Raw genomic sequence first — 16890 nt, forward strand, 5'->3', positions numbered from 1 at the left:
CCCACCACCGCCACCCCCACCCCCACCGTCCCGCCTGCCTCCCAGCTGCGTCCGCCGCTGTCCTGTCTGGCCGCCCCGGTGTCTGCTCCGCCGCTCCACACACCCTGCCCCGCTCCCACCCCGGACCCGAAAGCCTCTGCCTCCTCGTTCACCACCCCGGCTCTCCCACACCCGCCCCCCCTACCCGGTGAATGCACCAGCGCCGAAAAGATGACGGGCATCGCCGCCGCTTCTTTCTTCTCTAATTCCTGCAGGTTCGGGGGCTGCGGTCTCCAGTTTGAGTCTCTCGCCGAGCTCATCGTCCACATCGAGGACAATCACATCGGTGAGTCGGGCCAGAGGGGGAGCCGGAGCTAGCTGGCGTTAGCTAGTTAGCTAAACGCAGATAGGCTCGGCTGTGCATTCCGCTATTCGTGCCGCTTGCTCTCCGTCGAGGCTCGTCGGAGTGCGAGTTTTCCCGCAACACGGGACTTTAATTCTTCTGAAAACCATTGCCGCTCAGTGAAATGAAGGCACCGCTTGTTTTGTTTTTGCAATAGCCTCAATAGTTACCTTTTGCAGCGGTAACTCGACTTCGAGGGCCGCGTAGGTCTCATAGGTGTAACTAGCATCCCGAGCAGGCAGCGGTTTCACAGCTAACGTTGCAGAAGACCCAGTGTTTACGTTCCCAGGCCTGATGCGGTGCAGCCGGGGTTCCCCTCATACCGCTTGTGTGTATTTGAGCCGCCAAAAAAAAGTCTGTCGCTTTTGCCACCTCAGGTGTCATCAAGACACCCACCTTTTCCATTGATGTTCGATTATGTCGGTGTCACTTAATTACCATTGACGTTGTATCAATGAAACCAAGCTGCTGTGGCAGACATGCTCTGACATAATTAGATTTGCTTCCATATGCACAAGCTTCAACTTGTTGCACCGCTTATTACGTTTTCATCTGACATTAAACCTTCTGATAACTGTCATCTGGCATGCAATAGACTCCTGCCATCAGTTTATCCATCATTTAACATATGATAGACAAAAGTGATTACAGACTGGAAGAGTATCAAAGTAATGCAGTTGTTTTTGCACAGAAATGAAGTTGTATTTTTACTCTCTTGGTGGTAATTGATCACATTTATCCACTTATATTTAAAGAATTACTGAATATGATAAATGGGGCCGTCTAAGAAGAAAAAAGTAGACATGCAGAAATGATGCAGACAGTAAATAAAATATTAGCAAGAGTCATTAGCACTAGTGCTGAGTGTACAGCTGCAATGATTAGTCAATTAATCGATTAGTTGACTGAGTTAGTTAAAAATAAATAAATCAGCATCTATTTTGATAATCGAATAATGGGTTTAGTCATTATTTTAAGCAAATATGCTAAAAGATTAGCTGGTTTCAGCTTGTCAAATGTGATGATTTAATGCCTTTCTTTGTCATTTATGGCAACAATTTGATTATCTTTGGGGTTTTGGACTGTTGGACGGACAAAATCAGACATTTAAAAACTTTACCGTTGGCTGTGGTAAATTATAACAGGCGTTTTTCACCATTTTCTGACATTTTACAATGAAAATCAATTAATTGACAATAATCAGCAGATTAATTGATAATGAAAAAAATGTTAGTTGCAGCCCTACATTCAGATGTAGCCTAATTAGTAGCCTGAAATGTAATGCTTGTTAAAATATTGAATACTTTTGGAAATGCTGATCAAACTCTGGCTTTAACATGATATAATCCACTCTTGTAGATTAACCTATAATCCACCATAACAAATTATACCACTGGACTCAATAATGTGTAACAAAGTTGATGCGGGCTAATCGTTATTTGTGGCGTGTATTCATCCTCAGGAGGCTGTTTGAAGGGGACGAGGGGGGTGGGGGGTAGAATGGATGCTTCATTGAGCCAGTCTCCATGGCAACTGGCTGTCTCTAAAGGGGTTGGGGGCAGTATATTGGCTGAGTTATTGCACACCTGCCGTCTCACTAACAAAAGAGCGCTCCCGTGCAGCCAGCTGTGGTGGGGACGCCCGACAAGATGAGGACAGGACTGATGTGCTGATGTTCAGAGAGGGGTTTTTATGATTGTAGGAGAAAGTGGAGCAGGGTTGGATGGTGATGTCCATTTTTCATCCTACCATATGCTCCATGGATCACTTCCAGATTAACTAGAGAGGGGAAATCAACACTATGAAAGTCCATTTGATTGTTTTTTTTGTCTCTACCGATCTCGTGACAAAGACCTGTGGCTATTTAGATCACAGAGTTTACCCAACCAGTAAACAATTAAAAGATATTAATGCAAGGATACATATTCTCTCCTCAGTCCCTCAAACCCAACCACACAGGAGCTGACATATGCCCCATCTGGCTCTTAGCTTGACCTTTGACCCCAACCGTCAGCTGAGCAGAATGGCGGTTTACCAGTTAGATCACTTGGATTAATGAGTTGCCCCTCTGCCTGCTTTATACTGCAGCTGGTCAACAGCAGCGTCAAGATCACACGGACTAATCAATACCGCTCACAGATCAGTTACCACGGGGATAAGCGTGACAGATGGAGGGGATTGAGGATAGGCCGCGGGAGACAAGGGAGGGGTAGGGGTACATATATTTTTTTTTTTGCTTTTGACTTCCTCTTTTGGTTTTGAAGTGGTGTAGCGGTGTGATCAATAATCAATCAGAAGATAGGCTAATTTGATCCCGCTAGCTCCTCCGTGTGAGATAAGCTGTTTGAGGCTTTGTAGATAACAGATCGTGGTGCATCCTGCGGAGTGCAAACAGATTATGAAAACGACGGCGCTGACCATAAATCAGATTATCTAGAGGTGACAATGGGCTTGTGCTAGCAGACATAAATAGCGGTAAAAGTGAGTCAGTGGGTCTCAGGTCAGGGTACAGATGAGTGAAGGCTTGTGCTAGAAACATTTGGTCATTTCTGTAGGCAACAGTGTCCTCTTGTGGTAGGACATCCCATGTGCTACATAGTCAAAATAGGCATTTCTGCCTGCTGGTTTGGTCCCCCTATGTGTATTTTAGCACTTTATTTGGGCTCTTGCCTCCTCTGACACAGCACTTAACAGCTGACGGCAAACACAAGTTAACACCAGATGAGCTCCTCATGATCCTTTCCGTGAGAAAATCGGTTAATGTGCGGGTCTGCAGCGTTGACCTCATCCTGGAAGAAAGGAGGCTTCCAATAACATGCCCGCAACTGTTTAGATTACAGCTGAATGCAGGAGGAAATGGATTTGGTGGACTGTGTTTAGTTTGGTGTTTGGTTGTTGTCGAAGGGCTTTGTGCAGTGACTGGTAAGGTAAGGTCTGAGGAATGTAATGATGTCAGTCTCGTCTGCCTGTGTGTACAAGGCAGCGTCGCGCTCTGTTCTCACCTGCACAAGCACATACCTGCCTCTTACCTCAACAAAGAAGCGCAGGCAGGGAGGGAGGGGAAGATAGATAGAGATTAAAAGTGGAGAAGAGATTTGAAGGAGAAGGTTAAGGAAGGAAAAATCTGGGGGCGAGCAAAGGGAAATCCCAAACATCTCAGCTTTGTTTGGACAGAATTGACCTTTTTTTTAATTTATTTATTTTTTTGTTCATTTGGATTTGGCTGAAATCAAAGCCCAAGCTGTGACTTGATGCGAGGAGTCAGGCCAGCGCTGTGTGGTAATAATGTCAGCCCTGCTCAAGCATGCTGATGATTAACATACAGTAACTTTTAAAGATGTAATCATTCAGCCCACAGGCCCAGCTAGGCTGTATTCCTTTATCTGCTGTGGCTCAGAGAAAAGGTAAACACAGTATGGAGAAAAAGTTTTTACTTGTCTAACATTAACAGACAGGAAAGCCCCTTTCCTTCTGTTGTTAGTCATTTTGAATAAAGATATAAGTGCATAGCAGAGGGGGTATTTGTTGAATCACCAGAATTCATCTTTGTATTTGTTTCTTTGTTTGCCTTCAGGGCAGAGCAATCATTGAATATTATCGTTTATGATAATATGATCTTATCACGTTATCTTTTTGTAAATTTCTGTTTTCAAAGTTGAGGTTTCCAAGCCGACTGTATATATTATACAGGTAATTGAAGGTTTTGTATGCCACAAAAGAAAAATGGTCCCATATAACGCATAACAGTGCAGCACAGCTAATTGTTTTGAACATCAGTTTTATTATTTTATATGTAGGGCCGCAACTCATGATCATTTTTATTGAGTAGAGCAACAACAAATTATTTTTTATCATTGGTTAATCTGCAGATGATTTTATTAATTAATCTTTTTTTGACGATATAATGTCAGAAAATAGTGTAAACACCTGTTTTAATTTCTTAGAGACCAAGGAGACGTCTGCAGATATCTTGACTCGTGGAACCAACAGTCAACAATCCAAAGTTATTCAGTTAAATCATCAAATTTGAGTCTGAAAGCAGCAAATGTTTGGCATATTTGCTTAAGACTAAAACGATTATTTGATCATCAAAATAGTTGATGAATAATCTTCTGTCAAACGATTAATCAACTAGTCGTTGCAGCTCTATTATTGAGATTACTTTCTTGATTGATTACTTGTTTGGTATAGTATAAAATGTCAGAAAAAGTGAAGTCCATGATGAGACTTTCAGATATTGTTTTGTCCAACCCGGAGTCCAGAACCCAAAGATATTCCAATCACAAAGATAAAATGAAAAAAGCAGGAAATCCTCATAATTGAGGAGCTGAAACTGGAATTTTGGGCATTTTTCTTTGAAAAATGACTTCAAAAGTTACATTTATGGAGTGGTGTAATCCTTTCAGCTTTATTTATATTAGATTTTTCATATATTTGTCATATAGTTATGTTCCTCGATAATCAGACAATTACCTTATTAATAAGTCTGTAATAATTTTTCCACCATGGAGTCCTAGTTGCCAGATTGTTTCCCATTCTACTTTCAGAGGTGTGACACGGGAAGGGGGCGTGTGTGTTTGTGCATGTGAGAGAGCTATGTTCACCATACTTCCTAAATGACCTGTCAGGGTGTAGCGGAGCAATTAGTGGATCGGCATCCCAAACTGGAAACTACAGACGCTCTCTTTTCACGCTACACATACATCCACATACACACACACACAAGGTCACACAATATGGCTTTTGCGGAAGTCGCAGGGCCCGAGCGCCCCACCAAGCACTGGGAAGTGTAATTACAGAGAAGTTTGGCTTTTCCCCCACCCATATCCCCTCCTGTTCCCTCTCCACCTCCTCTCCTCTCCCTCCATCCGGCTGCCTGCTGCTCTAGAAACACGTTAAAATGCTCTCTGTGGCTTAATTAGCAGCCTGCAAAACAAGCCATGCATTCTTGGCCTGGTTTCAACACACACACACACACACACACTTCTACAGACACACACGCAGGCAGACTCATACACATGTGCACATACACACGGACACATGCACACACTGTGTATTCAGCAGGGGGCAGCAGTGTGCTACTAGTGAGAGATGGATGTCTGTGTTGAAAAGAGTGGAGCTGCTGTTGATTGGTTGCTGCTTTTAATGACAGCAGTGCTAATTAGGGAGATATTTATAGACCCTTGAGAATTTGAAATGTCTCAGACTTGCAGCACACGGAAACAAGCACATGCAAATGCGAAACACACACACACACACGGAGCATTCTGCTAATGCACCGTAATGTATGTAAAGAACTCAGGGATTAAATCAGTGAAAATGGATATACGTGTGAGTAAGTGTGTGTGTGTCTGTGCATGTGCAGGTTCCCTCCTGCTCCAGCAGCAGGATCAGCAGTGTGTTAGCTTCCTGTCCTGCTAGGTGAGCGGAAGTCGTAAAGCCCGTGAACATTTACTGCAGCGCTCGCTCTCTCTCTCTCTCTCTGTCTCTCTCTCTCTCTCTCTCTCTTTCTGTGCACCTGGCTCACTCCATTTCCACCGACACCCCGCCTCCCCCCTTCCTCCCTGCAAACACATGCACACACTTACCTCATCTCAAAGTAAAATCCCGAGCTGCTTGCACATCTCAACTTATTAACTCAGGCGTCTCTTCGTCCGGTACTTGTTCTTTAATACCTGGCTATTTACTCTATATGTTATATATGACATTTTTGCCATTAAGCTGACTTCAGACAACTTTTTGCTACAGTCACAGTGTTCCTGATAATGCTAAAATGATCCTGATATATAGAAGTGTGACCCTGGTTCTTTATAGTACACAGATCCTACAAGATTCTATAAAGATTAATTAGTTAGTCAGCAGAAAACGTATTGGCAACTATTTTGATTCTATTCTATTTGAATCTATTAATCACTGAAGTTGCTTATGAAGGAAAAGACAAACATTTCCTGCTACCAGCTTCTCAAATGTGAGGATGTCTTGTTTTTAGTAAACGGAATATCTTTAGGATGTGGACAAAACGATCAATAAAGAAGCCACATGAAGGCCAGTTTAGACTAAACAGTTTTAGAATGTCGCAGTGGTGTAAACTGGCCCGTCTCAGCTCGACTCAAGTCGGCTGGCGGTGTCAGAACGTAAGGACGTCACCTGTTTCAAGAGTCAATTAGCTCACAGTGAAGTCAGCTTGTCAAGTCAGTTACAAGCTGTCAGCTGGTGGAAATGGTAGAATTTTGGACAGAAGTAAGAGAGGATCACTTCATCAAGTTGTTTGAGGAACAACCGTGAATGTATGACAAAAGGCCATAAAATTTGCAGTTTGCAAATCTGCAATAAAAGTGCGATTCAAATTCTCGACCCTCATTTTTTTAAACGTTTTTGCGGTTTTATTAATACTACAACTGTAGTGTTACATTTTTACTAATACTGCAACAGTAGCAAATAACTCACTATCACTATCTTCAGTCATATTTTAAGACGCTACAAAGTATCACAGCTACAAAACACCCAGACAAGCCAGCAGTTAGAACAGAAGTACAGAGTCGTTGCTATGGAAATGATACACCATCTCGACTGATTGCATCGGTGTAAAATGGCAGGTTTCAGAACATTACAGAGCAGCGCGTTGCAAGTAGTGTCAAGTTTCAACCTCTCTTTTCTCTGAATTTTTGATCTAAACTGGCCAGTTTATAGACTAAATGATAAGTCTAGTTATTGAAAACTAATCAACATATTCACTGATAACTGAAATAATCATTAGTTTGTGAAATCAGGCAAGATATTGTTTGAAGTTTGGTAATATTTTGATTTGACTGGTCTTGTGGGCATCATTACAGTCTAAAAGTGACAAATGAGCTTGTTTTACTGTTCCAGCAGTTAAATGAGCAATTAATGCCTCTCTCTTTGATATCCACATTACATGTATTTACTTTTCTCTTTAATATCATCGCATTATATTGATCTATTGATGTGGAAAAAATGTGCTTAGTTGATTTCTTTTTTCTACCATTATTGGCCAGATCTGCTACAAAAAGACTCCAACTCAGTGGTTTTTAAAAAGGTCAGACTTACAGATGCTGCCAGCTCTCACTATCCTGTCTCGTGACTCAGCCTCGTCATTGATGTAGGTCGAGGTGTGTGTGTGTGTGTGTGTGTGTGTGTGCTTATCCCTGTGCACAGAGCTCTGGTCTCTACATCTGAGCAGCAGGTAGGATTATTAAGGTTCAGCTATAAAAGACTGTCAAAGACCACCTCTGTGGACCACCTCTGATGTGTGTGTGTGTGTGCGCACATTTGTGTGCAAGTGTGTGTGTGTGTGTGTGTGTGTTTACGGATGCATGCTCCTGCTATCCTGTTTCCTTTACCTAGCCTTTTCAGTGCTGTGTGTTTTTACATATACTCGCATGTATAGGACTCTAATCTGTGCAGCAGCGGCAGCAGCGGTGTGTGTGTGTGTGTGTGTGTTTTTTTTTTTCCTTTTTCCTCTGGTTGTTTTCTTGTTTGCTGGTCTCCTTGGTGTTCTCCTGCGCTGTGGGAAGTCTGCATTCTTTTTTATTTATGAGGTGTGAAAGCCTGAAAACCAAAGGACTAAGATGGCCAACACGCAAACACACACACACTCGGGACCGTTCTGTTAATTGTTGCACAGAGATGATCCAGTTCTTGGATCCGAACCGCAGCACATCTGCTAGCCATTACGTATGCAGCTGCAATTATGTCTATATGCACACACACACACTCACACAGACGTAGACATGCACGCTATGGCACAAACCTACTAGTTGTTTTTGGTTCGAATTCCTCTGAACGTTCCCCCCGTTGAACACTTGATGGCACTGGTACTTCACAGAAGCCCCACCCGCAGTGTTTTCATGCACACTTGCTCCTGTTTTCCAGAAGGTGGGAGGTGGGGCTTTGAAGTTAACACTGCTTCCCTTAGGCAGTGGAAGTTGCCTACTGTAGTGTTACTGACTTAGCAAGTCAACTGGAAAAAGCGTGTGTGTGTGTGTGTGTGTGTGTGTGTGTGTGTGTGTGTCTCCAGTAATACACTGTGTACATTCATCACAGCCTCCGAGTTGCTCCTTCACTCTTGGATGAATTTCTTCTTTGCCACATTCAGACCCCGGCAATGATTAAGCAGCGTCGGAGGGGGGCGGGGGGTGGGGGGACATTGCTAGTAAATTAGCGAGGGTTTTGCGTTGGCGTAATAATGTGCTGCTTATGAAAGTATCTGAAATATATGTGCGGCTGCCACACATTACGGACTAATACAGAGAGCGCAGTGTGAGAAAGATCCAGTAATCTATCATTGAATCTGGCAGGAAGAATAGATGTATGAGTGCAGTCTGGCAGGAAGAATAGACGTACAGTATGAGTCAGCTACATACTAGGAGTATTCACTCAACAGTTTCCCTCCGCAGAGAGGAGTGATTCATCTAAATGTCTCTCTCTCTCTCTCTCTCTCTTCCTCGCTATCTCTCTCACTCTCTCTCTCTCAGACACAGATCCGCGGGTCCTGGAGAAGCAGGAGCAACAGCAGCCCACTTACCTGGCCTTAAGCTACATCAACAGGTACACACACACACACACACATTCACACACACACAACCAAATGTGTCCACCTATAGAGGGCAGCATTGCTCCACCAGTGAAACTCTGTCTGTCCGTACGTGTGTGCGTGAGTGTGTGTGTACATGTGGCTTGCGGAGAGCAGGCTCGGATGACTGATGTCTTCCCATAGACATAGCAGTGACTCATCCACAGACCAAAAAAACCACACAAGACAATCACTCCTGACTCCCGCGCTGCAAATGGCACAGCCAAAGGCGGCATCGCAGGATTACAGCTTATGTGTTTTTGTGTGTGTGTGTGTGTGTGTGTGTGTGTGTGTGTGTGTGTGTGTGTTTGTGATGAGTGCGGTGAACCGATGTGTCACGTCCCACTTAATGCCCCATTAAATCACTCCAAGACGCAACGTTTAGAAAGATAACAGTGAAACTGAGAGAGAAAGAGAAAGTGAGGTTTGTTTTCTATGGTAATTGTCCAAGTGGCAAGGTTGTAAATGTCACTGTATAATGTTGTGATGACTGTATATTTAAAGGGGGCAGTTCACTCAGCAGCTCAGTAATGTCTTGTAAAAAAATCAGACTTCCCACTCATAGCAATAATCTGCAGTGTAGCCATAATTTGATGAGATGAATCTTTAAAGGCTCCTATTAAAGCAAGAAATAACACTGTAGAAAATAAGAGAGAACGAACTAAAGTAGAATATAAAGATGGCAAAGAGGTCGGGTCTTGTTTTCCTAGTTCAGCCATCTTATCGGTAATTATAACAAAGTGATCAACAAGTTGAGTACAAGCTGAGATCTGGGAATGTTGTGACAACGCTAAAAAGACACGAGCAGTCAGAGGAACAAAACGATAGTGAACAATGAAGTCATCAACCAAACTGTCTGTTCTAAAGATGTGTCACATCATAAATCAACTTATTTTTTCAACTTTGACTCATTGTAATTGGTACTAATTGTAACCATAGTTGTGTACACACTAGGACTGTCACTTTTCCAAAAAGGCAAGTTTGAATAAATTTGAACCAACAAGTAATTTGTTCGAATTAATTCAAACTCAGTCCATATACTGTGTCGGAGATACAATTTACTGTGACTGTTCTAAGCATATATTGCCAGCCATGTCTATCCATCAGTGGTCACAGAACGTGACTCAGTTCAGTATAGTCTTTATATCTTCACGTGTGGTGTCATACAACTGCACTGTGTGTGTCAGACAAGGTTGTAGAGTTGACGTCGCTCGGCTTGTTTGATGCCTCCGCTGCCTCACTTGTGTGGTAATCTTACCGGTCAGTCCTCAGATTTGCTGTCGTTGTAAAGTGAGGCAGCTGCTTTTTACAAAGTTGGCAAACAAACTGATCTTTGTTGATCATGTTGCCACCTATGGTGTTGCCCCCTAAATGCTTCCACACACTGCTGCTCAGATGCTTCGGTGTCATGATTATCTGATCAGCACAGCTTTGCTTTCGCTGGAGTCCTTATCCATTTTTATTTATTAGCTTAGTTTACTGATAGGTCAAAGAGCCTGCAATAGGTCGAGCTGAGAGTGACTTTTAAGAACGCCCTCTGCTGGATCACAAGGTAAACTACTTCAAATGATCTGTTGCACTTACAGGCTGTAAATTTTGAAATCAAACAGGTCATTACAGTTTGAATATTTAATTTTTGCCCACGTAGGAATGAAAGTTTGACTTTTGTAAAAAAGTGACAGTCCTAGCACACAGATTTTCAGTTCAATGAGGGATTAGTAGTGACTCACTTTCTCTCACTTTCGGTTTTACTTCTTACTTGTTGTGATCTAGCAATGTTGATTTGCTTTGAGATTTCAGCAGGTACTTCTATGAATACAGTCAGTGTTATCATAGTTATTAGAGTGGATGGCCAAAACTACAAAAATAAGACCCACCACCATGATGCTTAAATTTACAAATACTGTAGCAAATACTACAGTTATGTTTTGAATGATGTCTGGCATCAGTAGGTTCACCAGCATTGTCTCCATTTTAAGGGATTGAAGTTCACATCAACATGACTATGAGGTGTGAGGTTTGTTGTTGAATGACATTAAACATTGCCTCGTCATGGTATTTACTGATGACACACACACCTCTGGCTTGTTGTCAGGTTCATGACGGATGCGGCGCGCCGGGAGCAGGAGACCATGAAGAAGAAGGCCACTCCCAAACTGTCCCTGTCCATCACGGGCGGCGTGTCCAGGAACAGCACAGCCACGCCTCCTCGCCACACCAGTGGTAACCTGACGCCTCCCGTCACACCCCCCATCACACCCTCCTCCTCCTTCCGCAGCAGCACACCTACAGGTACGACAGGTGTGTGTGTTTGAAATGTCATGTGGGAGGAGGAAAGACGGATTGCTTGTACATGTGTGGAGTGATTGGAGGTGTTGAAACTGACTAATGAAATTAACGCCACCGGCTGTAACAGAAAAAAGCTACAGTTATTGTTGCGCCATCGGGAGAAATGTTCATCCAGCACAAGCGGCGCTGTGATGAGCAAATGAAGATATCTGTAACCCAAATGGAATGCAGGTCATTTCATACCTGGTGAATGACTTCATCATGAGAGCAGGAAAACTGGCATATAACTATTTTTTGCACTAACTAACCTCTTACTCAGTAATACAAACTGTAATTGCAAACCTCAAATTATTCACATTTAACCATAAAAAAGTGGATTTGTAATTGGCTGGATTTGTTGACTTTTCATGCCAATATTTCCTCCCAATTTTTGAAACATGAAGAAAATCTGCTTTTGGAATGGAAAGTGGAAGAGGCTTAAACTCAACCACTGTCTGCTGCTGTGCTTGTGTGTGTGTGTGTGTTGTTTGTGTATTAGGTTTGGTGGCTCCTGCAGTGAGCAGACCAGTCAACACTCTGCTAATTACATAGCAGCTGTCACGCTGTGTGTTTGCATGGGGCCGTGTGTTGCACAGCCCAGAAGCAGATGTCCAATTCCAGCCCAAATGGTTCCAAACGTAGTGTTAGGTCTGGGCTTATACACCAGCACAGCTACACACACACACACACGCGCACACACACACACACACACCCTCTTTCAACATGTGCCAGGGTGCCATCCATTTCCTCATGCTGAGGTGCAGCATTTCCTGTGAGATGGTGGGGGGTCAGTAGGCCTTTATGTGTGTGTGTGTATGTGTGTGTGTGTGTGTGTGCACCTCAACATTTCAGTAATGTGGTATGTGGATGCCTGTGTGTGTGAGTGTGTGTGTGTGTGTGTGTGTGTGTGTGTGTGCGTGTGCATGTGAGTGGAAAATATTCTACACTTAGCAAAGCACTTTTTCCAGGCTGAGCAATGGGGATCACTCCCACTTAATGATCTCTTTCTTAGTGCCAGCCCCTGGGTTTTGACTCACAGGCACAAACACACACACGTGCATGCACACCACTGCTGTTATGTCTGAGCTGTGCTCTCAGTGACATGTGGGCAGCTAACACACCACAGTAGGAGCAGAATACAGAGAAAAGTATTAATAAAAAGTCACATATTTCTGTTTGGTAAATTCCCAAAGCATGATGTCCTTTTGGGTATGTCCCCATCCATATTTCATCCGGAATGACTGTAATTGTTTTTGTTCTGCGTGTCTCCATTCTGCCTCCAGGCAGTGAGTATGATGAGGAGGAGGTAGACTACGAGGAGTCGGACAGTGATGAGTCGTGGACCACAGAAAGCGCCATCAGCTCTGAGTCCATCCTCAGCTCCATGTGTATGAACGGGGGAGAGGAGAAGCCATTCGCCTGCCCCGTCCCCGGCTGCAAGAAGAGATACAAGGTAAGGGAACACCAGAGGACGACAAAGTCAGTCCCAGCAACGCAGCCGTTGAACACGAGGTTTAGTGGTTTCCGATGAGGTCCACACTGGAGCTATTGTCTGAATATCACATGCCTGGACATAAAGTTCGAAAAAGCACATTGTAAATCCAGAATGTCGTGATTGGAAGTAGTGATAAATATATCATGTTATATTTGCTTTGGTTAAATTTTATTATAGCTGCTAACAAAAACCTCATTCAGCTTGTTGCCCCTGCTCTTTTAATAATGGACAGTGTGGGAACATTTCTCTCTTATGCCCTTTTCAGTGACATGGTATGAAGCCACATTTGCTTTTTTTTGAATAGGTCAATATTTGTTATCTAACCCAGCTTAAAACCACCCTACGTCCGACCTGTGTGTGACGCAGGTTTGATATTGTTCGACTTTTAAATAAAAGGAATAAGGGGGGGTTTCTGTATTGAATGATTAAAGGTCACTCCAGGGTGATTATGTTAGTGGCCTCTTTCATTAAATCATAAATTGCAATCCTCTCAATCTCCAAGATTCTTGAGAAAGATTGTTGAATGTGCCTGAAGCTATACTCTGTCATACATACTGTGTTAAAGGACTAGTTCAACATTTTGGGAAATATGCCTATTCACTCTCTTGCTGAATTAAATGAGAAGATCGATATCACTCTCATATCTGTCAAATATGTCAAATATGAAGCTACAGCTAGCAGTCATTCAGTTAGCTTAGCTTAGCTTAGCATAAAGACTGAAAACAGGAAAGAAGCTTGCCTTGCTCAGTTGGAAGCTAACAAAAAACCCTAGCACTCCTAAAACTCATTTATTAATATTTTACATCTTGTTAACAAAGACAATTGAGGTTTTGCAAAGATTATGTGCTGGACTATTTCTTGGCTGGGTGCAATGACTTCTTGAAGTCTCTGCTGGTTGCCAGGCAACATCACAGTGACGACAAGTCTTGTGGTGACTTCCTGGAGTCTTGACAAGTTATCACATGTTAGTTAATTTTAGAGGTGCTGGTAGATGGACTTTGTTGCCTCTGGACAGAGCCAGACTTGCTGTTTCCCCTTTGCTTCCAGTCTTCGTGCTAAGCTAAGCTAACTGGCTGCCGCTGTAGCTGTGGCGGACTTATATGACTGGTATCGATCTTTAAATTTCTCTCTAAATGTCAAGTCAAAATGTCAGATCCTTAAGAGTACTCCACCGTCTTAGCAATGCACTCCTATGACATTGTCGGACTCCTGATGGACTGTCACTTCAGGCAGTTTATCAGATTTCACGCAGCTGCGGTAGCACTCCACAAGACCTGACCACAGACTTTGATGTGCAAAATCGTTGGAGTTCCCCTTTAAACCTAAAACCACTTTCAGACTATCCCAGTGACACAAGTTTAAACATGATGGATCAGTTTATGAGTTGCACTCCAAGAACACTTTGAGAATAGTTTTGAAGAACAAATTCTTGATTGTGCAATAATAGCAGATTATGATCTGGTGTAATGCTGCGGTTTTGGCAGTGATGGTGTATGATACTACAGCTGTAGACCTGTGTCTACCTGTCAACCTCTGACTGCAGTCAGGGTCAAACACAGGTTGCAATATCGCGTGTCAAAAAGATCAATGTTGTGTAAAGCGGTAATTGTAATCTTCCTCTACCTTCCTTATTAATCTCTTTACTCCTCTTCTCTTATTCCCCCCCGTATCTTCTTCAGAATGTGAACGGTATCAAATACCACGCCAAGAACGGCCACCGCACGCAGATCCGTGTGAGGAAACCCTTCAAGTGTCGCTGTGGCAAGAGCTACAAGACCTCGCAGGGCCTTAGACACCACACCATCAATTTCCACCCACCTGTCTCCACCGAGATCCTGCGCAAGATTCAAGGCTAGAGCTCGTGGTCGACATCCATCAACTGCCCCAAACATAGCCCTGTCCTGACTTTCCTTACCTGACCCTTTGATACACATCCCACACACTAAAGGATCAAGTGCATGCTTTAAGTTGTTTTATTTTATTTTTTTCTTCATCTTTTTGTTTATTTGTGTCACATATTTTTTTTTTCTATCCATGTTATATCACTTGTATTTTTGAAAAAAAATGTATCTTTGTAGTATTTTTATCGTTGTACATTTGCACATTTCGTATATGCTATCACGTCAGTTTTTCTATTGTTTGACTTACATAAGGTGCTAACTGTAAAAAACAACAGAAAGAAAAGACAAAAAAACAAATGAAAGAAATGAGGGGAAAATGCAAAAGAAGGAGATGTGAAAACTGAAAGCGCAAAACAAGCCCTGACCCCCCCCCCCCCCCTTCTCTGCTCGTGTATGAGCGGGATGAAGTTGACTTTTTAGTGCTGATCTAAGCCCAGTGGTTGTTACACTCCTTTACCGTTAGACGCAGAGAGTTGGCTGAGCCTGGATCTGTGCCTTCACAGTAACTTCTGGGGGTTTAAGTGAGAGAGTTAAGTTATACTTTAAATAGATATATTGATATATAAACAATAGACAGATACTGTATGTATGTGTACATAAAAATATATAAAAGTATTCATGAGCATATACATAAATAGTTACATTTTATTTTCAAGCTTTATTTTATATATTTTTGTCAGTGTTTTAGATAGTGTTTTTTTCTTCTATGTATCAGTAAGTGTTCCTTTCATTCCTTATTTGCTGAGACGGCCAGTTTAGTCACCTCAGAGGTCAGATACAAGGTCAAACAGCTGGATGACTTTAGGTCTGGAGAATCCGTTTTTTTCTCTCGCCACATCCTAGAGTTTAGGAGCTAATACGCCTTTTTTTGGTTTGACACGCTCTGAGCAGTGTACGATATTTTACTGTTGATCAGGAAGGGGGTATAAGAGCATGGCCCAGGCCCAACAATCCATATCTTAAACAGTCCACTGAAACATTTCATCCCCTGCAGAAAGCCATCCACGTATTTCACATCTCCAACGTTTCCAGATAGGGTTTCTCATTCCGAGTGCCAGAGCTGTATTCCAGAGACTTAGCCGCGAATGCAGGTTAAGCATCATGCTGTATTCCAGTTGCCAAGATCTTTGTTGTTGTTTTGTTTTTCCATGATCGTTGCCAACAGCTCTCCACTGCCAAACATTGACCATACCATGTGCCTGATGAGGGAGGGAGGGAGGGAGGGAAGGAAAAGGGGAGGGAGGGGGGAGGGAGAGGGAAGAGAAAGAGACTGTCGTAATGGTTTCACCGTGGAGGTCGCCAAATGTGTGGCAATGATTTTCTTGTTCATCGCGCCTCCAGAATGAGTCGATGTACATTGAATGTTTTTTTCACGCATGCTTTTCTGTGTCGTAACGGGAGAAATATGTGTGAAAGAAGAGGGTGTATTTGTATTTTGAAAGAGATTACCATCTACAACCTGTCATTTTGTGTGTGTTGTAGACAAGAGCATTCCAGTTCATTGTATGTACAGATGTGTGCGTACGTGCGTGTGTGTGTGCGTGTGTGTTACTTTTTTCAGCAGTATCCAAGTCATCAGCCTAGAGTGTTATTGTATGCTGTGTGTTTCAGTGCTTGGATCTGTCATATTTCTGTGCCAGGCCGCTGGTTTTAACTCCTGTGGAGCAGGATGGCTGGCTGGCTGGCTGGCTGGATGGCGGTGTTGCGTCATGTATTGTTGCGGTGGCCAACTTGTTGCCCCTGACAGGGATTTCCTCATTCATTGCCTCTAGAAAAACAAGAGTGGTGCAGTGCCCCGTGCCAAGATACATTCATCCATGACATCATTTCCCTCATCATGCACAAAGTTTGTTTTCTGTCTCTTTTGTTCATTTGATGGGTACGGTGACCTCTGACATGCACACATCCTCCTTTCCTCCAGTCTGATGTTGCCGTGGACACCACAGGGTTAGCATGGCAAAGGGATCTTTTTGTTAAATCCTCTTTGGTAACTTCATTTTGTACAAGTTACCCCCTAATTGCTTTTTATATTATACCAAGTTAACATACACCTGTGACTATTACTTGAAATGCTTTCTATTAGTGTGCTGCTCAACAAATAAGCACAAAGGTGGCCTGAAAGACATCCATGTCTACTGTGAAGCACCAGATCTGTAAAATCTTGGTATCAGTTTACATCAGAGTACATCTG

At 43.0% G+C, this 16890-nt stretch overlaps 1 protein-coding gene across 3 annotated transcripts; it reads left to right on the plus strand.

Moving 5' to 3' along the window:
* Positions 1-15907, plus strand: jazf1a (JAZF zinc finger 1a). Of its 3 annotated transcripts, none has more exons than XM_044334950.1 (5): positions 1-325; positions 8878-8950; positions 11071-11276; positions 12587-12756; positions 14478-15907. In XM_044334950.1, the coding sequence occupies exons 1-5, from the start codon at positions 211-213 to the stop codon at positions 14652-14654; spliced, it is 741 nt and encodes a 246-aa protein (XP_044190885.1). In that variant the 5' UTR covers positions 1-210; the 3' UTR covers positions 14655-15907. The 3 variants fall into 3 exon arrangements, with proteins under 3 accessions (XP_044190885.1, XP_044190886.1, XP_044190887.1); XM_044334951.1 differs by having other exon boundaries at positions 11-325; positions 11071-11267; XM_044334952.1 differs by lacking the exons at positions 1-325; positions 8878-8950; positions 11071-11276 and adding an exon at positions 11327-11951.
* Positions 15908-16890: the final 983 nt, after the last annotated feature.

Source organism: Thunnus albacares, chromosome 19 (genome assembly GCF_914725855.1).
Source record: "Thunnus albacares chromosome 19, fThuAlb1.1, whole genome shotgun sequence".
In the NCBI taxonomy this organism is placed as follows: Eukaryota; Metazoa; Chordata; class Actinopteri; order Scombriformes; family Scombridae; genus Thunnus; species Thunnus albacares.